Raw genomic sequence first — 26,887 nt, forward strand, 5'->3', positions numbered from 1 at the left:
CGTGAACGTTAAGTTTTTTTTTCTGGTTAAAAATTCACACTTTTCGTGAAGTTTTTCCATTAAATTTATGTTTATATTACAAAACACACATAGTTCTAAAATTTATATGGTTTATTTGCCATTTTTGAGGTATTTAAAACTTGTTGGCGGCGTGTTGGCGGCGCTCTGGACTTGTTGTCGGCGTTGTCGGCTTGTTGTCGGCTTTTAGTAGGACCCAAATATAGTTACACATCGGGTCGTCCAAGTCTCATTCAAAAACTGGGTAAGTCAGTGTCATGTTTAATTTTTAATCAGCATAATGGTAAGTCAATTTGTGGCGGAAAAGTTTCCGTATTCTGCCACTGCGGTTTCATTCGTTATAAAATAACATAGAGTTTAATTTACTCAAACATTGTGAATGTGTTGTTAAGCAAAAATGAGTATCCTATTCCTGAATCCTGGTGTGGTGTCAGTGTCAGTGACACTGTCACTGTCAATCATGTGTTTTTAGTAGGATGGGAATAATAAATGTTGGTGCTCTCCCATCCAGTGACGTTGTGTCTGTTGACTTGTGGTGAATTGAAATATGTATTGTATTAATACGATTTCAATTATTGTAACTGTGCTGTACTATTTCCACCGTTGTTATAATAAACATGGTGTTTATGGGAAATAGTTTAACCAAGAGATGTGACCCTTTAAGACCAATTTGGTCTGTATGTGAACGAAAATGTTTTCGAGATTTAGGATATTTTATTAATAAATAAATACCCCTTAGTTTCTTCAGATTTCTTTGTGTGAATATCCTCAAAAACACGACCACCATAATAACAACCAATCTATCAACTCACCATCGCCATTTAGAGGTATAGTTTGTCACCGGAACTGCAGTGAAAACTCGACTTCGCTGGAGAGTAAGGAACAGAGACGTTTTGACGTCGTCCATTTTGTCTTTAAAATGCCCGCAAATAAAAGCGCTGCTCTGCTCTCGTATCATGTGATCTAGTCTGGTCCCCTGACCAAAGATTCCTTGACGTCTCTTGTTATCGGAGATTTTTGGGTCTGGGAACCAGACTACATGTGATCACGGTACGCCACCTCGCGTTCAGAAACACTAAATTTGCATATAAAACAAACACTTTTCTGTAGGTTTTAGATAGACCTTCCGAGTTTGGCGTGTTTTTTATTGATTTATTTAATTTACAACAAAAATAGCAAGAAAAAACATGATATCATATTGAAGTAGCTCCACATGACCCAAAACTGTTCCTCTGTTTTATCCGTTGCAAGCTCTGGAAGGTTATGCTAATGTTCGCTAGAAAGACCCAAAGTGCAGTGCGCCCTCTATAAAGCTATGTGTCTGATCTTGTAAGCAATTAATCTTGAATTATCGTGACATTTTGATGACTTAAAAACATTTCAAAATACTGTTTATGATTCTACAACTAAATACGTAAAGGGTTAACCGGTGAGTTTAATTGAGCATCGAATTCAGAAAAAAAATAACATTGCTTGCATCCTTGTGTATTTAGGTAGGCGTATAGTTAGGGCAAACCGCCTTAGTTTTATTAGTAATTCAGTTTGGTTGTCAAGGCCAAAGTTGATTTCGTGTTTCTTATTTGTTGCCATGCCCATGGATTAAACAGCGCCTTCCTTAGTTTAATTAGCAGTGACGTCACTACTTGGGAACAAGGCCTTGACACACGATTAAATTGTCCTCCCAGATACTTGCAACCAACTGACTCATCTCCATTGTGAATCAATGGTCAGTGTTAAGGTTGATGGTGTGCTTAATTATAAGTAGGTCACTTTAAACTCACAATGCCAAGGTTCGTTTTGCCTTATTAATTGCTGGCATGCTTATAATCGTACACAACGAAAGCCTCTGTACGTTTGCAGCCAACCTTTTTCTAATTGGCATTATCACGGCACGGTTTGAAGTAACCGCCCCATTCGCAAATTCAGTTATCGATAATTAACGGTCAATAGTTAAGCTTTAATAAAGCTTCGGACAATGCAAAGACATCACGAGTGGAAAATTAATAACGGCTAATTTTTATTGCTTTATTTTCGTATTAATTTTTTTTTTCTAGGCCTATATAAACCCTCGAACACCCCATCATCCTCATTATCGAAAACTGACGTGAAACCTTGTCAATCTACTATGGCGTGGAAAAATCCCTCGCTTTCTAAGATTTTATTTGTACTTATTGTAAGTACCTCCAACAAGGTAAATGGAAGATGTCAAAAGGAAGGGGCGTGCCCAGCTGATTGGAGCAAATGGGGAAACAACTGCTATCATTTTGTTGAAAACGGGCTATATTGGGCTCAGGCGCAACAGCACTGCGTGGATATTGGAGGTGTACTGACTGCTCCTCATTCCCGCGAAGAAGAGGACTACCTCTTGGCTTGGACTAATGCTGGTCAACTATGGATCAACTGCAATGATATCAGTTCCGAAGGTATGTCCTTAGATAGGCTGTACGTTTTGTTTTGGGTTTTTTATTTGTTATGCAAAAGACTGTGGAAGTCCCGTGCGTATTTCGAACAAGGACCCGTTAAAGTGCCTAGGTTTGTTTTCTTCAAAGCAATGCACGTAGGAACAAGGTGGTAACAAAAATGTCGAATACGCGACTTTTATCAGTTAAACATGGGTGGTCACTTATTTTTTGACCCCCGTGCACAAGCAGACGCACCTCCGCACAATGCTCGTCAGCCGTTTTCACCACTTTTGGAACCTACATGGTGGATAGAATGGGAGGCTTTGGAATGCTATGAGGTAGCAGTAGATTTCTATTGTTTATGTATTTCCGAGCCTACGCACATTTTACCGAGAGCAGAAGATGTCTGGTAATCTGCTGCCACCTAGCTTCCTAATAATACTAATCAAAATCCCACATAAAAAAAAATGTATTTCCCTTTGGGCAAGTGATCAAGAGAGATTTCGCAAGCGTCAGATACAGATACGGATATGATAACCGTATCCGTTCACGCCAGCCGCGTGTTGGATTTTGTTTTGCAAAATATGTGTCACTTGAGTGCGCTCGCATTCATATTTTGTTTTCGATAAGCATGACCGATAGAGACCCCGTTTGTTTCACTGCATTGTCTCGTCGTTTTGCTTGCAAAATGAATAACAATCTCTATCAAGCAAGATACCAGTGAAAGCAATTCCGAGTGAATTTTTTTTAATCAGGGACAAAAAGACAACTTATGTCTGCAAAACAGTGTCCGTTTTTCTACGAAGTGTTATGAGCTCCTGTATCTGATGCTAAAGTGAAAGTACAATAGTCGCGGATACGCGTCACGTGAATACACAAAGTGTCGACGTATCGGTATCTGTATGTGTATCCATAGACTAATCTGCCGAGTCAGAAAGAGAAAAGACCCGGATTCCAGGTTGCAAGGGCATGCTCATTTATCAAACCGAAGCAGAAACCGAGTTAAAAATCACGTTGACAAATCCAAGTTTCCAATTTTTTGAATTTATAATTTTTTTAATTTTTTTAAGACTTCATTTGTTACTTTTGACAATTTGAAATAATACAAAATAATATTTACAAACAAAACTCTCAAGTAAGAGTGATGAACGCAATGAGACACAAAACCAAGCAGAATTTCATGTTGATTTCTAACGTAGGAACTTGGGAATGCAAGGAGGGGACAACCACTGTTGACTACAGGAGGTGGGGTTCACTGCCAGATAACAATGACGGTGGAGATGGAGAAGACTGCGCAGGCATGCTCTCGCAGGGATGGAATGATATCTCATGCACTAGGTGGCAAGAGAAATTTGTGTGCAAGCAACCAATCCCCATTGTCTGGGTTTAAACCCACTGTGAACACCAAAGAGAAATGTGGCAAAAATGTGAAGAAGAAAAAAATGAATGAGGTGTGTATCTTAAGGTTATTTTGAAGGGGAAAAAACGGTTAATGGTCAGACATTTCCCTAGCAGAGTCTTTCTCTGGGGCTAAAAGGCCTTTAGGTTATTTTGTTACATCTTTTAAAAAAGTTAAGGATGGAGGTCGTCCAGGAAAGAGGAAAGGAATGTCAAAGAATAACTTTCAAAGTAATGTGTATAGTTACTCAAGATGCTAACGATTGACACACCATCATAATTTAAGAAGTGTGGTTGCCATTGATTCCGCTGATACAAACAAATGCTTGCAGCAGACGGTGTAGCCTCTATTAGTTGCCCCGTGTGACAATGCCCTTGCACCCCAAGATACAACATACACTGATAAGTTTTGCGTGATTTTTGTGTTAACCTATAGCTGCCTTACATAACATTTTTGTTGTAAGAAGATGTATATGGAAATGTGCCACCGATACTTCAAAATGTGGAAATCGTTAAACATTTGCTTGTTGATACGGATGTTTTGTTTAAATATTTCACAAATGAGCATCACTGAGATTGTTTGTAGGCTATTGTGCATTAAAATTCATCACCATTTTAATCGAGCTTTTACTTAGTTTAGAATTATTTACATTTATTTGATGTTAATCCATATTGATGTATTTGAAAGTGAACAATCTGATTTCAACGACATTAACATTAAATTTGATAGTTCATTCTAGACACTTTGTTCTCTACATCCTATAACAAACTCTAAATATTTAACATCGGATCGTTTTAAAAACACCATGTGGACACGGTTTTATATAGTAATAGAATACGAGTTCATTTCACACAAAGTTACATGTTATCAATAAATCAAAATATTACATTAATTTTCGATAGAGAATGTGGTTCTAGGAATACACCTAAGTATTAATAGCATACGTAATTAATATTATTAGCATAAGGTAAATTACATTTCAATATCATTCAGAATTTATAATATTATTATTATAATTATTAGAATTTATGTTTTTGACCAAGATTTGACGTTAAGTTAACTAAAAGTAGCTACGTACGACTCGAACTTTTTGCGCTCAGTTTTTGGTAACACAGTTTTGCCCGAGCACACAACTTTTTTTGTACACCATTATTCAACCCACAAACACGATTGGTTGTAATTACATACTTAAAGGTACACGTTGCCTTGGATCGGTCGATTTGGTATTTGAAAAGCATGTGTAACCGTTTGCTATAAAATGCATATGATTCGAAAGATGATTTAAAAGTAGAATACAATGATCCACACAAATTTGCCTCGAAATTGCGTGGTGTTCCTTTTACTTTGCGAACTAACACGGTCGGCCATTTATGGGAGTCAAAAAGTTGACTCCCATAAATGGCAGACCGTGTTAGTTGACGAGATAAAAGGAAAACTACGCAATTTCGAGTGATACTTGTGTGGATCATTATATTCTACTTTTAAAATATCTTTCTAATCATGTGCATTTTATAACAAACGGTTCCAAACGGCTCTGTATAGACCAACTCGTCATACCCAAGGCAACGTGTTCCTTTAAACCATGAACAACAAGAACAGTTTGAACCACCGATCACAAGAACACGGCTTTGTACTAATGATGATTGGAGTGGAACTAACGACATGCACTTAGACTTAATGCTGAGTCCCCTAGTAATGTAAAACATTAATTTCAATAAATGCATACTTTAAAATACAATATTCTATAAATAAATTTTTAAAATGTCATGCTTCATGCCATTTACTATCTTGGCGACATTTTGGGGCCGAATAATAAACAGAATCAATCAATTATCTATACGGGAAAGCTTTTTTCAGTGAGCGATTTTGTTCACATTGAAGTACTTAGGTCAATAAATTTAATGGATAGGCAGTTACTTTGCCTGTGGTTTCCAGCAGCACTTCTGGTTTGTGCCTGGTCTAATTAAGTCCACTGCTTTGAAGCAATACATGGAGATAACAGGTGTAAGTTGCCAGACGAAAAGGATGTGTCTTTTTAGTTTGCCTCTCTCTTTAAGGGAGCATTCCCGTAATGTAAATGTAATGTATAAAAAGAAAACTGCGAGACCTAAATAGATATAGGCTTCTTTATAAATGTTTTGTGCATTGGCTGAATAAAACGAAATAACGATTATGTTATTATTATCTGGGGAAAAAAATAATCTGATCAAACGTGTTTACCTTATGGTTGAGTCCTTAAACGTACATCTGTGAGGGCGCTATTTTGAAACTTAGTTCGTATGGGGGACTTATAAGACGCTAGGGTGGCAGCAAACATACCAGGTAAATCCGTCGCTCTCGGTAATGTGCGCATGCATGCTCATACGCAAACAGTGGACCTTTACTTGTAAACTCTGCTGCTACCTAACATTCAAAATTCTCCCGTAAAGCATTACACAGCAAGTGGTTTATAACAATGGTGATCAGCGAATGTTTAAGGATTATGCAGTGTCAAGTGTTTAAAATGTATGAACTCAACTAAGGTCCCCAGACATGCCTGATTTTCATGGTGCAATTCTTAACGGAGTAGTACCTTCCCTTCCAGCTGTTCCATTGGATTCCTAAGGCAAATGGCGCGTCTTTACCAAAGTAGTATCTGCCATTTAGATGTGAATATAAGCAATGGATAAACCACCAGGCGCCTTCATGATCAATAGGACAGTTACTTACTCCAGCAGAATCGTTGATCTGATCTTTTGTTGAAAATTTTGATCCACTGTGAAGCGACAATGAGTCTCCTGCTGTACTGCGTTCATCATAAAAGTCAACTTGGAGGGTAAATTTTTCACCTAAAACAGCAAACTGACCCCAGGTAGCCCAAACTGCATTATTTTCCCAGCCTCCAAGATCCACTCGCATTTCCCACTCTCCCGACTCAGTAAGTTCACGAAGAATGTCATTCCCCAACCAAAACTCAGCAGCAAGATTGCCGAAGCCGGTTTTGTAGTCTGCCCAGTCACGGTAAAAGTCAACAGAGCCATCTTGTCTTCTCTGAAACACGATCCAGCCTCCTCCATCGGTCTCCATTTCACAGTAGACCTGAATACCAGTCAGAACAGGATAAATGATGTAGATGCCACTGTCACGATGTCCAGCTTTGTACCACATCTGACAACTGCTGTAAGGTAAAGATCCATCATAGTAGGCACTTCCTTGAATCTGAATAAAGTCAGTAGGTTTATGATCTCTGGTGTTATTATTCAACTCACAAACCTGGCTGCGTGTGTGGTAGTTGAATGATGCACACTTTGAATCAACAGAGCAGTCTCGCCCGCATATCACAGGAGATGATGCACTCTTCCGCTGGTAGACAAAGTTTATCAAGGCTCGGTTTTGACTCAAGTAAAACATCGGCGTGAACGAATGGTGGCATTGGGTAGAGCTTACAAAAGCCCAAAGTACGGTCAGTGCGATGATCCATGTATCCATAGTGTATAAGGAAGTGAACGAGTAACGTTAAAAATTGGTTGACTGCTTGTCGCCTTAAAAAAATGAGACAACTCCCACGAGCTGTAGGCCTATCTGTAGCTTTTTTTATTATGTTGTTGTCAAAGACAATAAGCTCTTGATCCTCCTTGATGAATTTAAAAAAGACCTACTAGTGAATGATGCTGAAACGTTCGCTTTTGTTGGCGTGAGGCTGCATCGATACTGGTCTGTTGCAGTTCAACAACTCACTTCAATTATTTCCAACGAAATGAGCCACTTCACTGAGAGATCACCCACTAATAAGGCAATTACTGAAATGAGCTCCAGACTCCTTGACCAATTAGCCTTCATTTTGTAAAAAAACAAAAATTACTCAATTATTCTTATGAGTTTGTATTGTATTGTAACGTCGAATTTTTTAAACTTTCATTTATCTGCTGACAATGTCCATTTACAATAATAACGGATTACCTTACCAAACACAAAGTGCAGCTTAATTGGATCTGCATGGTTGAATAATAAGAAGAAGCATGGACATACATATTTTGCGTATGAACTCCTTGTAAAGTCGGTAGGCCCATCAGGGCAATTTTTACGTGCAACTTGACGGATTACCATACCAAGCACAAAGTGCAGCTTAATTGGATCCGCATGGTTGAATAATAAGAAGAAGCACTGACCTACATATTTTGCGTATGAACTCCTTGTAAAGTCGGTAGGCCCATCAGGGCAATTTTTACAGGCATTCTTGATGGCAACCAACTGCACTGAATGCAAAATAAACACTGTGGTAGCACAACAGATATCTGTCTACACTCTACAGTAATTCTGTCCCCCAAAAAGTATGTGAAAGTTAACATCTGAATTTTTGTCTCCTTGTAAAACTGCCTGGAATTGGTTGTCTGCAAATTGCCGTGTGTTACATCCTTTGGCTACAGATGCCTTTTTGCATGAACTGCACATAGAAATGCGTCACACAGTCATTACTGACGGCTTCTATTTTGTAGTGAACTTGTAATACCACTAACAACATCATAACTAGTAACTAAAAAGATTTTGCACTTTACCTTTCGCGAAGGCCTTCGTCGTGGCTCGGAGAGCCACTCAGTACTCACATGCGTGGTGTCCCGTTCTAGTCACTTGAGATCGCGGTTCTTCAAGCCACGAAGGCCTTGGCAAAAGGATACATCCTTATCACGAATTGAATCAATTTTAAATAGCAAATACAATACCACATTATTTACATTGCTGCCTGGTGATCAAACAGACTGGTTCACGCGACTTCCTTTATAGCCATGCTGCATTTCTTCAGGGAGTAATAGTTACTTTTCCAGGGGTTCCATTGTAACCCTTGAGCATATGGAACTCTTGCTTGGTGGTAGTATTTACCGTTCAGATGCGAGTAGAAACAAGAGCGGAACCACCATGCTCCTTCATGACGAACTGCACAGTTTGCTCCACTTTCCTCGATCCTATCGTTATCGTTGTCTCTGGTAGTGAATTGCTGTCCATTTTGATGTTCAAAGGAGTTGCCTGCGGTACTGTCAGTGTTGTATGAACTGACATTCAGCGTGTATTTGTCACCTGATACAGCAAACACTTTATAAACAGCCCAAGCTTGTTCACCCTCCCAACCTTCGATTTGTACTTTTAGTTGCCATTGTCCTGACGTTGTGAGTGAACGTAGAGCATCAAGCCCCAACCAAAACTCAGCAGTAAGATTGCCGAATCCGGTTTTGTAGTCTGCCCAGTCACGATAAAAGTCAACAGAGCCATCTTGTCTTCTCTGAAACACGATCCAGCCTCCTCCATCGGTCTCCATATCACAGTAGACCTGTATGCCATTCAGATCAGGATAAATGATGTAGATGCCACTGTCACGATGTCCAGCTTTGTACCACATCTGACAACTGCTGTAACGTAAAGTTCCATCATAGTAGGCACTTCCTTGAATCTGAATAAAGTCAGTAGGGCTGTGATCTCCGGTGACATTGTTCAACTCACAAACCTGGCTGCTTGTGTGATAATTAAAGGATGCACAATTTGAATCAAACGAGCAGTCTCGCCCGCATATGACAGAAGAAGATGCTGTTTTCAACTGATAAACGTGCTTCAGAAGTGCGTGGTTGTCAAACAAGTATAAATTAGTTCGAGCGGTGATTTTTTTATCACAACATTCGACCCATACGTGTTGTGTCAAGAAAGCTAGAAAGAGAAGCATGATCGCTGTGATGACTGTCATTTTGAAAACAGTTTGAGTGTCTAAACACCTATTTCACTCTGCTTTTCTTTCAAGATTACAACCTCAGTTTACCGCCTGTAAATGGCCTTTGAAAACTAGATACAACTTACCTACCGATCATTAGTTGTAAGTAACCATGGTGACGCGTCGTTAATTGTTAGTTAATTAATGCAACATGTACATGTATACCGATATCAAGGTTTGTTGACGGCCTGCCGGCTTTACAATTAAAGGGACATTCGGGTTTTGGCTATACAAGATGTGTGATGAACTGAATATGGTTGGAAAATGTTTTTATAGTTGTAGCACATAATAAATCCGCACAAATATACATCAAAATTGTTTGCTTTTACTTCTCGTTAACGAGAAGATAATCCCATAGGGACAAAAATTGTTATAATAATAAGCCTTGGCATTTTTTAAATCCACGATTCTGGTACTGCAAGCATCTTGAAACTAATTTTATAGTCCACCCGGGCGGTAAAGTGACTAGAGGGTTTAGGAATTCAAGACGTTCATAGCGGTCTTTGGAGGTTGGAGGGGCAAATATTAATTCTCAGTCTCAAAATTTAAAGTTGTCAGTTTTTCCAGTCTTTACCGATCCTGGATCACTCTCATGCACCTTAAAGTGTCGTCCATATTCTCTCATTCAGGAGGAAAATCGATATTTTTAACCCAGAAGTTTTAAATTTTTCATAGACCATCAACTCATCTCAAATCCCCTTCCCTGTTCATCTCGCCGCCGCCCGATTACACGCATCGTCGGTTTTCCTAATGGAGAGCTGACACAAAGAGACCGTGTGACAATATTGTTATTTATGAGTATTCTGTTTATATCAAGCTTCAGCTGAAAAGCACTTGGACACCTTTGGTATTGTCAAAGACCAGTGTTCTCACTTGGTGTATCTCAAACTATGCATAAAACAAAAACCCTGTACAAATTTTAACCTTGGTTGGCAAAATTGCGAGAGGAGAATCGTGAAGGAAAAAACACCATTGTCGCACAAGTTGTGTGCTTTCAGATGCCCTGAAATCGAAACCTCAGCTCAGGTATCTTATACATTAAAAACAAAAATTAGTGAGAAATTACGTCTTGCTAAAAAACTACGTTACTTCAGAGGAAGCCATTTCTCACAATATTGTACACTTCAAGCAGCTCTCCATTGCTCGTTCGTTACGAAGTGAAACAAATATTTCAAGTATATACCAGAAGTGTCCATCGTTAGTTTTCCATTAGTGACAGTACTTTTCGTAAAAACTCATACCAACTAAAATGTCTCAAAATTAACGAGTGTCGACTAACAACTGAGACAGGCAAACGGTCAGAGTACATTAATTACTATATTGTCTTATAAGTATCTACGTGCATCTGCTCTCATCAGAAAGATGGTCGATCAATATTTTGTTTAAAGGTTTTTTGAAGAACCTAACCTCACGTCATAAAACCCAACTCAGCTATACAACTCGTCCATATCTGATTGCAATTCCCTTCTTCCGGTTTCAAAGATAGCTTACAAAGCAGCAATCAGTGATCATCAGTATTTTGTGCCTGCGTCATTTCAGGCTCTATGGGTGTGTGCTCTTAATTAGCTTTACTTTATTCACCCAGTTGATTCTTCTTTTTCAACGAATTGAGCAAATGTAAAGAGATAAACATACATAAGGAGTTCAAAATTCTCCAACCCATCAGACCATACAGCTTATTAACATGCACCAGCAAGAATCTCAGGTTTGACAAAACTATATGGGGCAATTAAAGACAGTGGACACTATTGGTAATTGTCAAAGACCAGTCTTCTCACTTGGTGTATCTAAATATATGCATAATATAACAAACTTGTGGAAATTTGAGCTCAATTGGTCGCCGAAGTTGCGAGATACGAGTGGGAAAAAACCCACCATTGTCACACGAAGTTGTGTGCTTTCAGATGCTTGATTTCAAGACCTCACATTCTAAACTTGAGGTCTCGAACTCAAATTCGTGAAAAATTACTTCTTTCTCGAAAACTACTTCACTTCAGAGGGAGCCGTTTCTCACAATGTTTTATACTGTCAACCTCTCCCCATTACTCGTTACCACGTGAGGTTTTATGTTGATAATTATTTTGAGTAATCACCAATAGTGTCCACTGCCTTTAAGCCAACCAGGATCCTACATTGCGCACTTGTACGCTCCCATTATTTTCACGTATTGACTGCTCATGTATCATACAAAGAATACAAAACAAACAGTTCTCATAATTTTTTTTTTACTATAAACTGTTTTTTTATTAAGACAGAGAGGATATGTACTTACAGAGTAGTGCCATCTTCAAGATTTTCCCTGCTCCAATTTCACTACAGCTACGTTCCAAAATCACCCCTTCACATCAATTTGCAACACTGATGACCTGCATGTGTTAAAAGTCTGTAAAATGAAGCAGGCATCCGGATTTTATGAAACTTACTCAACTCCGCTAGATCATCATTTTATCTATTCAGGTTTGTCCCATCAAACAGTTGCCTGATCTTAGCCACAATGCATTAAAATAAATACATGTAGTATTTTTTAAAAAAATAAGAGTGGAGCACCAAAATATTTTGCACACAGAAAACTACCGTAAACTTACTCTTCATATAAAGTTTTGTCTCTACTCTCTATCATGACTGTCTCCATTTCTATAACATGATCCCTAGTCAGTTCGTCTTTGTAAACAGCTTGGCTGTAAATGAGTTGGCCTCATCTCTTTTCCTGTCGGCAAGTATTTCAATCATCCTGCATATTCAAGAGGTGACTGTTTTGCCCTGGATTACACTTTCAATTTACATGCAGTTCGTTCATCGCGTCCTGTCACAATATGTTGCACTCCATCAATGATTTTGCAGTCTTGATTTACCCTTCTTTCTTCACTCCATCAACAGCCAAGTCTTCCTAGACCAGTCCTGATTCGATTGACAGCGCTGTTAAGGAACACCATCTATATCCAGGCCGATGCTAGAGGTCTTTGATTGGTGTGGGACAACTCCAATAATTAACTCATAGCCACGTAGAGTTTGAGCTAGAGTGCAGCATTTGGGACATCATCTGGTGACAACCCAACTTGAAGGTTAAGACATAGTATTTATACCACCTCTAACAGATTGGGTTAAAGTCCTTCAAGTTCCATCAATTCACCTTAAAAATTCTAGTCCTGCCTCTCTTAAGAGGAGGTTCACCACTTGGAACGTCATCCTCAAAAGACCGTTTGTCCAAGCTGGCTGTACTGAATATTTTGGCTGCCGTGCCATCTGATAAAATCAATTTCAATCTCTTGTGCTTGTCAAACTCTTGTGGAGTATTTGCAGAATCGCATGTATTGCCAGTCGATGACAAACCACTGGCTGAAAGTTCATACGACACCTTGTCATCATTGGAGAGCATCTGGACATCATTCTGAAGCTCAGAGAGCGAGTCTTTGGTCTGGATGTTCCCCTCTACTTGGCTCTCAACCAAGTCATTCTCTGATGTGATAGTCATGACAACTGTCTGCTCCATGTTTTCCAGGGTGCTAACAGAGTCTGTAGGCATCATCATAATACCTTGAATGTTTTGAGATTGGATACTGCCAAGATCTGCTGGTACCAGATCCCCATCTGCCGTTGAGACTGACTCTTCCTCACTTGACACTGTCTTGGAAAGCTCACCCACTTCAGCATAGAGTCTCAGCTGTGCCAGATGATGGTGAAGTAGTTGTGTGTGCTCCTCTGATAGATGCTGCACCAGCTCCTGCAGCATGGACTGCTGAACTGTGCCATTTGTTAGACGCTTCAGACTGGAAGAGTGCATAGCAGTCAGCTGCTGTTTCAAGGCTGTGTTTGTGTTGGAGAAATATTTGACCTAGAGCACAGATTGGACAAAAAGAATGAAATTTATTACAGTGCTCTGCCTCTGATGTCATTTGGCATAAATCAACAAAACACAATCTGCTTATAATGTTTCTTTACGTAATTCTTATGAACTAAGGCTGCAAATCATTCAGAAGAATTATCTCTGAATATTCAAATATAATAGTGGGATATGAACTGTCATCAAAGTTTGGTCAAAGTTTGGTCAAACGAGCACTGTTCTCTATCACATGAAAACTATGTAAAATGTGTGCATCAAACAAGCTCTTTGAGAAACAAGTGCAATTACCTTAGCCCTCAATCTCTCTATAGTGTCCTTCATCTTCTGCTCTGTCTTATTCCACTTTCTCCTCTCCTCTTGTAGTTGTTTCTCAAGCCGTTCCTTCTCCTGCAAGAGTGTGAGATTGATGGCGCCACTGTGCTCTGAGAAGCAGGCAGCTGTACCTATATCTTCTTTCTCAGACCCTTCGGGGATCTCAATCAGCACTATTGTTTCTGCAAGAGAAATACAATTTTATGGTGGACTCGTTAGCTTAATAGTCTCTGATTAAAGTTAGTTAATCAATGCTGAACCTCCCATGCTATCAAGTGCACTTACAACCCTAACAGTAATATTTCCTTCTTTTCTTTTTGTAACCTTTAGGGATGAGAGTCACAGCTGACAAACAAGTCTGAAACTGGGATCCAGACCTTATCAAGTACATTTAAAAGATAGCAATTCCACCTTGAGCTAACCTATGAGTTATAGATTTCCTGGAGCATTTTGTGGAACAGTATCCTCAGTGCTAAAAGTAGATCCAAGAGCATGATTTATCTAAATTTTGAGAAAAGTACAGCATTTTTAATAAAGTCTAAATTCAGCTAAATGTATGAACAATTTCTCATCTATGAACCTTGTAAGTTGTACAAGGACAGACGTTCATCTCCATGGCATGTTCATTAAACTTTACCAAAGTCATATACAAAGTTATAGAGAATCTGAAACAGAGAATCACTGAAAGTTCTTCATTTGTTAACAATTTTTTTAGTACAGAGAGCCAAATTTCTTTCTGCTCATAAAGCAATCTGTCAGCTCTACTTATACATGTTTTCAACAAAAAGATCAGCACTCACCCTCTCCATTGTCAGTGCTCTGACTAGGAACATCACTTCCCACACACTCAATTTGTTGCCCACTGTTTTCCTCATAGCCTGGGGATGTGTCAACCCTATCTATTCTTCCCTCCATAGACTGTACAATGAGGTGCGACTCCAAGCTAGTGCTGTTTGCAACTTGGCTGGTGTAGGATGCCATCGTTTGGTTCACATCCTATGAGATGTAAATGATATTTTAAGGATAAGTCTTTATGTACTTTTTACCATGCTTATAAGAAGATATACAATGCAAACAGCTAGCATATGTGTTAGGGCTACAAAACTATTAAAGAACTGCTGTAACAAAATATTTTGCTAATTTCAATATACTACATGTGCACATTTCTCACAAATTACTTTGACAAATACATACATAAAAAGTAAAAACACACATTCTCAAATATGCATCCCTAGCCCTCTATGGGAGACATCTTTTGTTCTTTCAATTTTCCCATAAACTTTGTACGCAAAATTTCTCGTTAAACACAAACGGTCTTTAGAATTTCCCTATGAAGTCCTTTTATTTTTCTGTCAACACAATGGTAAGTATCAGTACCTGAGCAACAACAATTTGTAGCGTGGTCTGTGGGTTGCGGAAGTGTTGTTTATAATGCTTCATAGCCTCATCTCGTCTATTGAACCCATTATGACAGTGGTAGCAATGCCAGTGGGCACCCTTGAAGTGTTTGAACTGATGGATGATTCCGTGGACATCACACATCCGACAGCACCGCAAGATTTTCAACCCTGTTCAGAGAAATTGATCCCCCAAAAAATTAACATTCAAAACTTGACACTTTAGTGGTTTTAAAGTTTGGTTCTTGCAATAGGTTTAAATTGTAATAAATATATTATCCCCAAGGATCTGCAAAAATATCCTAAATCTCGAAAACATTTTCGTTCACATACAGACCAAATTGGTCTTAAAGGGTCACATCTCTTGGTTAAACTATTTCCCATAAACACCATGTTTATTATAACAACGGTGGAAATAATACAGCACAGTTACAATAATTGAAATCGTATTAATACAATACATATTTCAATTCACCACAAGTCAACAGACACAACGTCACTGGATGGGAGAGCACCAACATTTATTATCCCGTATTCACAGGAATAGACTGCTGGCCAACAGTTGGTGGCGCTATTTTTTCCTTGTTCTCGACAAAATATAGCGGTCCTACTAAAAGCCGACAACAAGCCGACAACGCCGACAACAAGTCCAGAGCGCCGCCAACACGCCGCCAACACGTTTTAAATACCTCAAAAATGGCAAATAAACCATATACATTTTAGAACTATATGTGTTCTGTAATATAAACATAAAATTAATGTAAAAACTTCACAAAAAGTGTGAATTTTTAACCAGAAAAAAACTTCACTTGCACGGAAAGCGGTCGGACGCCATCTTGGCTTAAAAACCGTGTTTGGACCAGACCATTATGATACGGGTAGATTTAGCACTTGTCAACAACAGAGGGCGGGCTTCATTTGAAGACCTTCACTGCAGTGTGCACAGTGCATGACGCCCGCCCTCTATTGCTAAGTCTGACTCACCCGCATCATAATGGACTGGTCCAAACACGATTTTAAGCCAAGATGGCGTCCGACCGTTCTCCGTGAACGTTAAGGTTTTTTTTTCTGGTTAAAAATTCACACTTTTCGTGAAGTTTTTCCATTAAATTTATGTTTATATTACAAAACACACATAGTTCTAAAATTTATATGGTTTATTTGCCATTTTTGAGGTATTTAAAACTTGTTGGCGGCGTGTTGGCGGCGCTCTGGACTTGTTGTCGGCGTTGTCGGCTTGTTGTCGGCTTTTAGTAGGACCCAAATATAGTTACACATCGGGTCGTCCAAGTTTCATTCAAAAACTGGGTAAGTCAGCGTCATGTTTAATTTTTAATCAGCATAATGGTAAGTCAATTTGTGGCGGAAAAGTTTCCGTATTCTGCCACTGCGGTTTCATTCGTTATAAAATAACATAGAGTTTAATTTACTCAAACATTGTGAATGTGTTGTTAAGCAAAAATGAGTATCCTATTCCTGAATCCTGGTGTGGTGTCAGTGTCAGTGACACTGTCACTGTCAATTATGTGTTTTTAGTAGGATAACAGGAAAATTGTTCAAAATCAAAAACTAAATATTTTTTTTCAAATCATCTATCCAATTTTTTAACAATAGCACTTACACTTCATGGTGTGTTGAAATTTTTAAAGTTTTGGTTTTACGTTGCGAGAGACAGTGTGCCACAGTGCTTATGCATGCACGACAGTCATTGGAGCAACGTCATATGTTTTCACACGTTTCATTGGTTGGTATTTTATTTAATATTCAGAAGCTAGTAAGGCGTGCAAAATAAATAAAAAATATTATTCAATTACTACTTAACAAATTTAATTACATTTTTGTCCTAAGGTATTATGGCTACTATCTATTAGATTTTAGAATCCAGAAATATCATAAGGCATGAAAGTAAAACACCCCCCCCCCCCAAAAAAAAAACACACACACTTCATAACAATCCGTTTTCCCCCATTTCAGACCAGTAATGTTTGGTTTCAGGAGATGAGAAACCAATCTATGATATTTTCTCATTAATGTAGACTTAATATTTATTAAGCTTATCGCTTAATTTATTACAGTATGCAGTAAATAAATAAAAAAAATTGTTTTCATTTTCATTAAAAATATTTTAATATTTTCCCCACATTTGCACACCATAGAATCCCAAATAGTACCACCTCACGTGATCCATCTAGTGACTAAAGCAGAATGAAACTCAATCTAGCAGATAGTAATTTTGTTTTGAACTTTCGAGGTTGGATGATGTTTCTTTGACTCAATTGAATGTTGGCATAATAATGCACTAGTGATTAGTACCAAAAATCAATCATTTTATAAATGTTTGAGCATAACCAACGACAGGAAACTTTATTCTCAGCATGATTAAGCCTGATGAAAATACAGACTGTGAGTAAACTGCATAGCTTCTGTCACCGGTGCAGCTTGCACAATCTCGCGGTAAACGGGAAGCAAAGTTGGGAACCGAAAACATATGAGGGTCGATAACGTATGCACTACGATACTACCATGACTACTACTACTAGTACTATACTAGTAACAGTAGGAGTAGTACAACACCAGTACGTAGACTTTTGAGAGTAGCCCACTGGCACTTGCTACCTACTACCATGCTACTACTACACTAGAAGAAACTAAGGCTCCGGGGAGTCTTTATAGTTTCTAGTTATAGAAGTACCTACACACTAGTCACTACTACTAGACTAGCATGACTAGTGACTAAAGTTTGATGATAAATTAGTTTTCCTTTAGGTTAGGCCTATATTTGTGGGTGGTGGTGGGGGGGGGGCAAAACTAGTGTTCAAGATTTGCCATTTTTCATTTCAGCGAGCACCAGTCATGTCACATTGTTGTGTACAATTATTGGATAACTTTCCTTTACTTCTAGAAACTATAAGGAGCCCTCCCCCGGGAGCCGACGGGGGAGCCTTTTCTAATAGTTTCTAGAAGTAACTTTCCGTATGGCGCCACCACTTTTTCACTATTTTTTACAAAAAGGGATATTTCATTAGATACTTGGGCCTAAATTATTTCATACCGAATGAAAAAGTGGTGGCGCAATACGGAAACTTTTCCCAACTATTTAGTTAGTTTAATTTGTATCTTTGTTAAGAAGTAGTATAGGGTATGAGGCATTGAGTTTTTGAGGGGCTCTGTCAACTACTAGAAAAACCTAAATTTCATTTTAAATTGTTTAGAATTAGACTTAGACATTAGCCAAATCATAATAAAGTGCCAAATACAGCATAGTGGCACTATGTATTGTACAGATTGTAAAGTTGAAAGGTGTGTGATTATTTTTTATTTTTCTCATTAATCAAGCAGTCTCATATATCACTCTTATTTTATTCTCAAGAATTCTCATTAAAAAAAACATTTTTTTATTTTTTTTTTATTTTTTAGTGTTTTTCCAAAGATATGGTGTTGATTGCGCTATGATGAAGTCCGGTCAAATCAAGATGTAGTTTTAATTAGCAGATAGCTTTCTACACCGGTCAAACTCCTAGCGTCTACTTATAGTAAATCATCCGTGATGGCCTCTGAATTTGAGAGCGGTTTTGCCAGAGAAACTTCCCCCTCAGGGAAAACGGCGCCCCCTGTGGATGAAAGTGATTCGGATGATGAATTCTATGATGCGTTAGCTGCGGAAAACAATGCAGCTGATGGTGTCGCCGGGGAGGAGAATGCCGGCAAGATTGTGGACAATCTTATCCAGTCACAACTCTTGCAGGAATCAGTTGACATTCAAAAGGAAGATAATTTTAAAGAGGATGAAATCAAAACTGATGATTCGTTGAGCTTTCTTATACGAGAGGAAGACAGGTCTGAACTCTCTGAGAAGGAGGTTGAGACAGATCCAAACAGAACTGGTGAAGTGACACGAGAATCCGATGATGCAGAGAGTCGGGATGGGTTAGGAGCAGAAGAAACGGAGCCACCCAAGGAAGATGAGGAGGACAATGGGGGCATTGTTTCAGATGACGAGGGCAAGAAGGAGATGGAGGAACAAATGACGGAGGAAGACAAACAGGTTTGCCCACAATCTCCGAAAGTCTGTTTTACTCATTTTTAGCATTAAAAGAAACTGTATAAGTGATACTAAGAGTTGATGGAGTGTAAATCATATAAGGGCCTACCGTAATCTTTAGCATAAGCTGCCTGGTTTATACAAACATATAAGCCTGCTTCTTCACTGCATAATAAAGGTACAAGCAGTCACCAAGGAAAAGTCATAATCAAAACGGGGCCCAAGTTTCAGTACTCCTCAGCTTGAAAGATGTACTGGGATTTTCAACATTATTCGACAGAACCATCACATAACATGCTTTGTCTTTTTTGTTTTCCTCCATTTTAGAACAACAGTGTCTTTTTCATCCTGGCATATTTTACAAACGATCTTTCTTTAAAAAAGTAATGCTGGTTTTTGTTCTTCAATATCAACGCCTCGGTGCACAAACAAGCCATTTAAGCCCCAGAAGTTTCTCTTGAGCTAAAGTCAACATATAAACTGCTGCATATTCCAAAGAGTAAAGTACTTGATCCACTCACCACTTTCCCTGCTGCTATAAAGTAAGAATTTCCTTGTATATAAAACCATTATCAATACTTTTCCTACTGAAGCTTGGTGCATCATGTGTGTGTACTTCACGCGAAAAACAAAGCGAAGTAAATTATGTGGCGCAAACAAGCGCCCTGTTCCAATTGTGATGCAGGGAAGTCGCCTTCGCTTATGCAATTTGCATAAAGTATAAACCCAGCCAGGGCTGGAATTTTTGGGGGGGAAAAGACAGGAACTTTGTACACTGTATGAGAAGAAAAATTCCTACAGAGGTTAAAGGCAGTGGACACACATTAGTAATTACTCAAAATAATTATTGGCATAAAACCTTACTTGGTAGCGAGTAATGGGAAGAGGTTGATAGAATAAAACATTGTGAGAAACAGCTCCCTCTGAAGTGAAGTAGTTTTACATTAATTTGATTTAGAGACCTCAGATTTAGAATTTGAGGTTTCGAAATCAAGCATCTGAAAGCACACAACTTCGTGTGACAAGGGTGTTTTTCTTTCATAGTTATCTCGCAACTCAAACGTCCAATCGAGCTCAAATTTTCAAAGGTTTTATATTTTATGCCTATGTTGAGATACACCAAGTGAGAAGACTCGTCTTTGACAATTACCAATAGTGTCAAGTATCTTTAAAAACACTGGCCTCTGGCCAGCGGTCAAATTCAAGCCATCTGAGCTTTCTGCCTACAGTTATGAAATAAATACATGAAAAGCAAGGGAAACTACGTTCCTGGAAACCTTTCTGCCAACCCCCCCCCCCCCCCCTCCCACCCTTTCCCTATCCCAAACCCTTTATAAATCCTTTTTGCTATGAGCAATGTACTCTTACAATTTAGTCTAATGTAATTTCTCTAAATGGTGTTTTATCCAGGTTCAAAGGGCAGAGGCGCAAACTCATAAGACACAAGGCAATGAGTTATTCAAACTTGGAGGTAAATATACACAAACAAAATAGTAAGAACAACATACAAATATTGGATACTTGTGCATTGTCGAAGAATGTAATCACAAGCCTTTTGCTAGGTTATTTATTGCACGGCTACAACCCTGCCGGTTTTAAACGGTTCATTAAGGCTGCTTCACTACTCTTTTACTCCCTTATTCATAAATACCCCAGACAGTATTGCTATTCCTATTGGTGGAGTGAGCGTCACATGGGGGTGTTTAAACGGCTGATAAAGACACAGCTTGACGGTTTTAAACGGTCATTTAAGAACTTGTCACCACTCATTTACTCCCTGAATTAAAACCATGGAAACATTCATGTGACATCTTGTCAAACAATAAGACTGCCTGAAATCACTGGGGTATTCATGAATAACTTGTATACATGTAGGCCTCCTGTTTTTTCCCAGTATTTTATCTCTTCAAGTTTTATTGACATCCAACTATATGAGAAACAGATAATCAAAACAGTCCTGTGGCGTTGTTTAGATACCCTGTCATGAAACGTATGCCCTTGCAATCCAGCCCCTTATTTCACGAAACTTACCGCAAGTAGCGACGCATCGTGTAGGGTTTGCGATGCGTCGCAGACCTATAAGACACGTCGCGGCTGCGACGAGTTCGCAACTTACGACGTGTAACCGGTCGCAACTCCCCCTTGCAACGCGTTGCAGCGATTCGTGAAATTGGGGGCAGGCCTGATACTTCAAGGAGGCAACGAAGACGATTGCCTCCATGTCCCCTGGGGCCAATTTCATAGAGCTGCTTAAGCAAAAATCTTGCTTGAGCACGAAAATAGCTCACCTATTTTACACTTGCCATATACATTGCTTGTGACTGGTATTTAGCTGTTGTTCACTTAGCATAACAATTGAGTGGAGTCTTGGCCGTTAATCTGATTTTACTAAGCAAGGATTTTTTTGCTTAAGCAAAATGTTGTGGTTAAGCAGCTCTATCGGTGTCTATGAAATTGGGCCATGGTCATTGCCTTTAGTGCCCTTAAAATACTCAAGCAAAAATTTTACAATTTCCTCATAGGGTGCCTTTAAAAAGGAGGAAATGCCTTCGTGCCCTTGACCTTTTAAAATGAATCCTAGGACAATGAATATGTATGTAATGGGTCGTTTGCAAAACTACAATGATTGACAGAGCACAATATGATTAAAGACAGTGGACACTATTGGCAATTGTCACAGACCAGTCTTCTCACTTGGTATGTATGCATGAAATAACAAACCTGTGAAAATTTGAGCTCAATTGGTCGTCGAAGTTTCGAGATAATAATGAAAGAAAAAAATCCTTGTCACACAAAGTTGTGTGTGTTTAGATGGTTGATTTCGAGACCTCAATTTCTAAATCTCGAAATCTAATTTTTGGGAAATTACTTCTTTCTTGAAAACTATGTCACTTCAGAGGGAGCCGTTTCTCACAATCGTTTATACCATCAGCCTCTCCCCATTAATCCTCACAAAGTAAGGTTTTATGCTAATAATTAATTTGAGTAATTACCAATACTCCAATAGTGTCCACTGCCTTTAATGCACATTGGTGCACAGGCAAAAAGAACGGATAATATTCTTTAACCCCGATCCAAAGTTATATCTACTAAAATGTAATCATTTATCTGTTTCATTTATAGAATTTGCAGATGCTGTATACAACTACAGTCAAGCACTCAAACTTTGTCCGCTGTGTTTTAAAAAAGATCGTTCCATAATGTATGCCAACAGAGCAGCCTGCAAAATCCGACAGGTAAGATTAAGTTAAAAGATGTTCACATTCATTATAAGCTGCCCAGGAGCGCCTTGAATAAAGGCTACAAAGCGATAGCAAATAGTGACATATTTGTTCCGCAAATCTTTTTTTAGTGGGTACAAATTATCAATAAACTCATTTCTATATACCAGAGATGTTATTTGCTGATTCTTTGTTTTTTTTCTTTTTTTCTCCAAACTTGTTCTATTGGATGAGATGTCACTTCGAGGCTTAAGTGAGGAAATAATAACAAAAAAAATCCCTCAGCAAAAAAAAAATGTAATAAAAATAATAATTGAATAAATAACAATAGAAGCATTACCAGCAAGACTGGTTTACAAATCAAAATTTAAGTCTGTTATGACGCTAGATGTTAGCAGGATAACAAAGTAAGTCTATTGTTCTTGGTAAAAAGTCTATTGTTCTTGGTAATGTGCGCTTGCTCATAATTATGTACACAATGGCATTTTACCAGGGGTGGATTAACAAAGAGTTAAGACTAGTATTATCCCGAGTTAAGACGAGTTACCCTAACTTGGGACTAGCCTTAAATTTTTGAATATATCCTAGGACTAGTCTGAACTCTTTTTGAAATTGGCCCCTTGTTAGTCTGCTGCCACATAGGGTTCAAAAGTCACTCACTAGGTAATTATGTCTGACAATAATCCACTTTGTGTTTTCTTCAATCAAGGAACGTTTTGAGAGTGCCATTAAGGACTGTAATAAAGGTGAGTGTATTAAGCAAATCTCGTTTAACATCCAACGGCGCAATTAGCGCCAATAGACTCTGCAAGTTTCGCACACATATTTGAACAATTTTGTGTCATGGCCTAGCGGTTAAGAGCACCGGTTTCATCGTCTGGTGTTTGATCAGCAGAGTGTGGGTTCAAGTCCTGGTCGTGATACTTGTGACACAGCACTCTGTTCTAAGTATCGCGCTAAATAAATGTTCTGTGTTATTATTTATTGTATTACATGTACTTGCATCCTTAAGCAAGACATTAGTCTTGATTGCTTCATAAAGTTGGGGAGGTAGTGCTTTTTGCTCTACCAGCCAGGCTTCTGATGGATGATACCCAAGCCTACTTCGGTATTGACTGTATTAAGGGAGACGTCGGCAACGGCCCCTTGAAAAACATTTGATTGTAGCCCAGGCTTTGTGTGTCTGGCGACAAACAAATTATAAACAAATACAAAAATTGGAACCTGTTAAATTGAGCGAGTTTGTTTCTGCCATGCGTTAAAGCAAAATGGTCCCAAAAGTGTATATGCCCAAGACTTGTAACAAGACGAATTAAAACTGTTGATGAAAAAGTGGTGTTGTTGTTGTTGATGTTGTTGTTGTTGTTGGTGTTGTTTTTGTTGTTGTTGTTGTTGTTGTTGTTGTTCTTGTTGTTGTTCTTGTTCTTGTTCTTGTTCTTGTTCTTGTTGTTCTTGTTCTTGTTCTTGTTCTTGTTCTTGTTCTTGTTGAGGAAACCAGGTAGGGACCAGACATGATATTCTTCCTACTTCCTTTGTTTACTTTCTTTGCAGCATTGGAGTTAAACCCAGTGTACTTGAAGGTTGTTTTGAGGCGGGCACATACCTATGAAGTAACAGACAAGCTGGAGGATGCATTAAAGGACTACGAGAGAGCCTTTCAACTAGACCCTGGTTGCTACGAGGCAAGAGCTGCTTGCATGGTAAGAACCAAAGCTTTAAAACTTTCGCTTTGATTTTATGGCTGAAATTTTGTTTTGTTTTACGCACATTTGCCCTTAACAAGGCTAAAAGTCACTCTTGGTATGGGCTTCCAGAAGACAAACTATTAAATGTGAAAGGGGAGCTGAAGGTAGGAACTTATATTCTTCGTAAAACAGTCTGGATTGTAAGATGGAGGGGAACATGCATCAGGCAAGCAGTTTCAAAGAGATGCAGTACGTGGAATAAAGCTGTTGGAATGGCTCATTGTTTTATATCTCGGCGAATCAAGAGTGATTTTAGTTAATACTCCCTTCCCCACGCCTATTTTATCACTGCAATAACCTATCTTTCTGAAAGTTTGTATATACTTGGCGCCTTGAGTACCTTGTTTTTGGTTAATACTCCCTTCCCCATGCCTATTTAATTACTGCAATAATCTGACTCGATGCCTTGAGTACCTTGTTTGGTAGATACGTGTGCTACATGTACATAAGACATTATCTTTTGGGGTTTTCCCACCCATAAATGAAACTGAAACTTCCTTCCTTGTCTTCTCTCCATGAGGTACTTGGGTTGTTTAGTTATTTTAACAACTTTTCCCTTTTCTAAGAATCCTTGGCTTCACAACCAGGGCTCAGTCTCATAGAGCTGCTCAACAGAAAATATTGCTTAACAGTTTTCTGCTAAGCAGAAATTAGCAGGACACCAGCCAGAATTGTTACATGTGAAATGGTAATCTGACTGGTAACCTTATTATGGTAAGCACAATTTAGTTGTGCTCAGCATATTTTTTGTGCTTAAAGCAGCTCTATGAAATTGGGCCCAAAGTTGAGACAATGGAACAAAGTGAACTGTCTGTAGCCCTAGCCATCGGGCTAGCTCTGTGGTCTAATGGTAAGACATTTGCACTAGCAATGCAAAGATCTTGGTTCGAATCACACCCAAGTGATTTGCCTGTGGATGCTGTGGATTTTTTTCACAGAACCGGGAAACAACTGAGTATACCACATCGGTGTAAGCGTAAAAAGTTAAAACTAAATTACAGGCCTGTATCCTTCATTTTTGAAAGGGCACCGAGGCCTTTTCCTCCTTGGTTAAGGGCAGCATAATGAGCAATTGGAAATTTCTACTGGAGCATTTCAAGGGCACCAAGGCATTTTCTTCTTGATAAAGGGCACAAATTTCTACTGGAACATTTCAATTTCAAGTTAACCAAGACAATGACCAGGGGGAATGGAGGGAATCACCTCCGTCGCCTTTGTGTAGTATCAGGCCAGAAATTAAAAACTATGAGACGTTCATTTTCTTAACATTTCTTCAACAGCGTCTTCCAGATCAGATCAAGGAGCGTAATGAGAAACTAAAAGAAGAAATGATGTCCAAGCTGAAGGACCTGGGAAACCTCTGCCTGCGTCCATTTGGATTGTCCACGAATAACTTTCAACTCAACCAAGACCCGAACACTGGCTCATATTCTGTGAACTTTTCTCAGAACCCCGGCAAGACTAACGGAAAGTAGTGCCTTTTTTGCAGCGCCCTTCGTTGATGGCGTACATATATATTTATAATAGTGGTTTCTTATATCAGGCGCATATGCCTCACTCAGTGACACTCCTGGCGCTGTCATATACAGTATTTCCTGCAAGGTATGTGGGGCTACGTTTAAATTATGAGACCTAATCCTTAGCACCATATAATGGTTTACAAGGTGCTGTGGTGCAATATGCTGCTAATTAAACCAGGAACACTGAGGCCAACCCCTTCTCTTTTCGATACTAAAGTGCACTGGGTTCTTTTTTATGCGTTACAAAACACACGCGCCAAACAACTTTATGTCCCACCCGAATTGCAATCAGCAATCTGTGGTCTGAACACCGGAGGACACACTCTTTGTGAACAATGTCAGATACCACCCATCGATTTCACCCAACTCTGCCTGATGTAGGGTTAATCTTAGGACGAGCTAAGTTCGGTATCCATAGACGTTAGTACGCATTGAACCAGTCCTAGGATCAATCCTAGCATTTCATGAAAATCTGCTGCTGTTTCAAGACCACCACAACCCACCAAGATTGAGGGAGTTTGACATTGGGTTGTTGCATGGAGTCTTCATTTGGGAAGTGCACTCCGCACAGTGCTAAAAATAGAAGCTTAGTACCCGAGTCTCAGACAAACGTTCCAAATTTCACTAACATCTGCGTGCAAACATGTCCACGTTTTATGTTTATTCGCGTTAGACACTACTAACTACAAGTGCCATGTGGCACATTGATGATGGCGTGATTGCTAAAATGGTGGAATGTTTGTCTGACAGCCAAAATGACGTCATTAGTGCGGATGCTATTGCACGATGATGGTCTCTTATGTTTGTTGTAAGCCCCATCTGATCACTGCAACAAAACTAAACAGTATATACTTCACCAGGGGTACATTCGTTGTTTAATATCTGAGCTTTTAACTCATTAATTTGGGATTGAACAAAGACAAAAGTACTACAGCAGGATTTAAACCTCCGAATTCCCAACTAATGTGGTGACACTCTACCAACTGAGATATACTAGCCCTTAAAGGAACACGCTGCCTTGGATCGGTCGAGTTTGTCTTTGAAAAGCGTTTGTAACCGTTTTTTATAAAATGTATATGGGTAGAAAGATATTGTAAAAGTAGAATACAATGATCCACACAAACATGCCTTGAAATTGCACGGTTTTCCTTTTACCTCGTCGACTAACACGATCGGCCATTTATGGGAGTCAAATTCTTTACTCCCATATAAACGGCCGACCGTGTTAGTTCGCACAGTAAAAGGAAAACCACGCA

General features: G+C 38.9%; 3 protein-coding genes and 2 pseudogenes across 10 annotated transcripts; 2 read left to right on the forward strand and 3 right to left on the reverse strand.

Annotated features, from left to right (window-relative positions):
• Positions 1-4,405, forward strand: LOC139940630 (echinoidin-like). Of its 2 annotated transcripts, none has more exons than XM_071936979.1 (3): positions 1-262; positions 2,073-2,441; positions 3,620-4,405. In XM_071936979.1, the coding sequence occupies exons 2-3, from the start codon at positions 2,144-2,146 to the stop codon at positions 3,808-3,810; spliced, it is 489 nt and encodes a 162-aa protein (XP_071793080.1). In that variant the 5' UTR covers positions 1-262; positions 2,073-2,143; the 3' UTR covers positions 3,811-4,405. The 2 variants fall into 2 exon arrangements, with proteins under 2 accessions (XP_071793080.1, XP_071793079.1); XM_071936978.1 differs by lacking the exon at positions 1-262 and adding an exon at positions 1,580-1,744.
• LOC139940629 (tetratricopeptide repeat protein 1-like) lies at positions 217-26,731 on the forward strand. 5 transcript variants are annotated; one of them, XM_071936972.1, is made up of 7 exons: positions 217-301; positions 18,521-19,148; positions 20,556-20,616; positions 22,269-22,381; positions 23,076-23,112; positions 23,918-24,066; positions 25,392-26,731. In XM_071936972.1, exons 2-7 carry the CDS (start codon positions 18,651-18,653, stop codon positions 25,584-25,586), a joined length of 1,053 nt encoding a protein of 350 aa, XP_071793073.1. In that variant the 5' UTR covers positions 217-301; positions 18,521-18,650; the 3' UTR covers positions 25,587-26,731. The 5 variants fall into 5 exon arrangements, with proteins under 5 accessions (XP_071793073.1, XP_071793077.1, XP_071793074.1 ...); XM_071936976.1 differs by having other exon boundaries at positions 218-301; positions 18,534-19,148; XM_071936973.1 differs by lacking the exon at positions 217-301 and adding an exon at positions 16,181-16,411.
• On the reverse strand, positions 6,337-7,328 carry LOC139940290 (microfibril-associated glycoprotein 4 pseudogene; annotated as a pseudogene).
• On the reverse strand, positions 8,561-9,510 carry LOC139940292 (microfibril-associated glycoprotein 4 pseudogene; annotated as a pseudogene).
• On the reverse strand, positions 11,680-15,260 carry LOC139940627 (uncharacterized). 3 transcript variants are annotated; one of them, XR_011786481.1, is made up of 5 exons: positions 15,084-15,260; positions 14,507-14,702; positions 13,683-13,888; positions 12,139-13,385; positions 11,680-11,919 (listed from the first exon to the last, which is right to left on the reverse strand). XR_011786481.1 is itself a non-coding variant. In XM_071936970.1 (4 exons), the coding sequence occupies exons 1-4, from the start codon at positions 15,246-15,248 to the stop codon at positions 12,675-12,677; spliced, it is 1,278 nt and encodes a 425-aa protein (XP_071793071.1). In that variant the 5' UTR covers positions 15,249-15,260; the 3' UTR covers positions 11,680-12,674. The 3 variants fall into 3 exon arrangements, 1 of the variants encoding a protein (XP_071793071.1); XR_011786480.1 differs by having other exon boundaries at positions 11,680-11,936; XM_071936970.1 differs by having other exon boundaries at positions 11,680-13,385.
• Positions 26,732-26,887: the final 156 nt, after the last annotated feature.

The sequence above is a fragment of the Asterias amurensis genome, chromosome 8 (assembly GCF_032118995.1).
Source record: "Asterias amurensis chromosome 8, ASM3211899v1".
Taxonomy (NCBI): domain Eukaryota; kingdom Metazoa; phylum Echinodermata; class Asteroidea; order Forcipulatida; family Asteriidae; genus Asterias; species Asterias amurensis.

What these genes read in the sequence shown, in the direction of transcription:
- LOC139940630 (XM_071936979.1), top strand. Translation starts at nt 2,144, where the DNA reads ATGGCGTGGAAAAATCCCTCGCTTTCTAAGATTTTATTTGTACTTATT. An exon ending in CAATGATATCAGTTCCGAAG is followed by an intron (nt 2,442 to 3,619) that starts GTATGTCCTTAG and finishes TTTCTAACGTAG; the next exon opens with GAACTTGGGAATGCAAGGAG.
- LOC139940627 (XM_071936970.1), bottom strand. Translation starts at nt 15,248, where the DNA reads ATGTGTGATGTCCACGGAATCATCCATCAGTTCAAACACTTCAAGGGT. An exon ending in GAGCACTGACAATGGAGAGG is followed by an intron (nt 13,889 to 14,506) that starts GTGAGTGCTGAT and finishes TTTCTCTTGCAG; the next exon opens with AAACAATAGTGCTGATTGAG. An exon ending in TAGAGAGATTGAGGGCTAAG is followed by an intron (nt 13,386 to 13,682) that starts GTAATTGCACTT and finishes TCTGTGCTCTAG; the next exon opens with GTCAAATATTTCTCCAACAC.
- LOC139940629 (XM_071936972.1), top strand. Translation starts at nt 18,651, where the DNA reads ATGGCCTCTGAATTTGAGAGCGGTTTTGCCAGAGAAACTTCCCCCTCA. An exon ending in CATTAAGGACTGTAATAAAG is followed by an intron (nt 23,113 to 23,917) that starts GTGAGTGTATTA and finishes CTTTCTTTGCAG; the next exon opens with CATTGGAGTTAAACCCAGTG. An exon ending in AGGCAAGAGCTGCTTGCATG is followed by an intron (nt 24,067 to 25,391) that starts GTAAGAACCAAA and finishes TTTCTTCAACAG; the next exon opens with CGTCTTCCAGATCAGATCAA.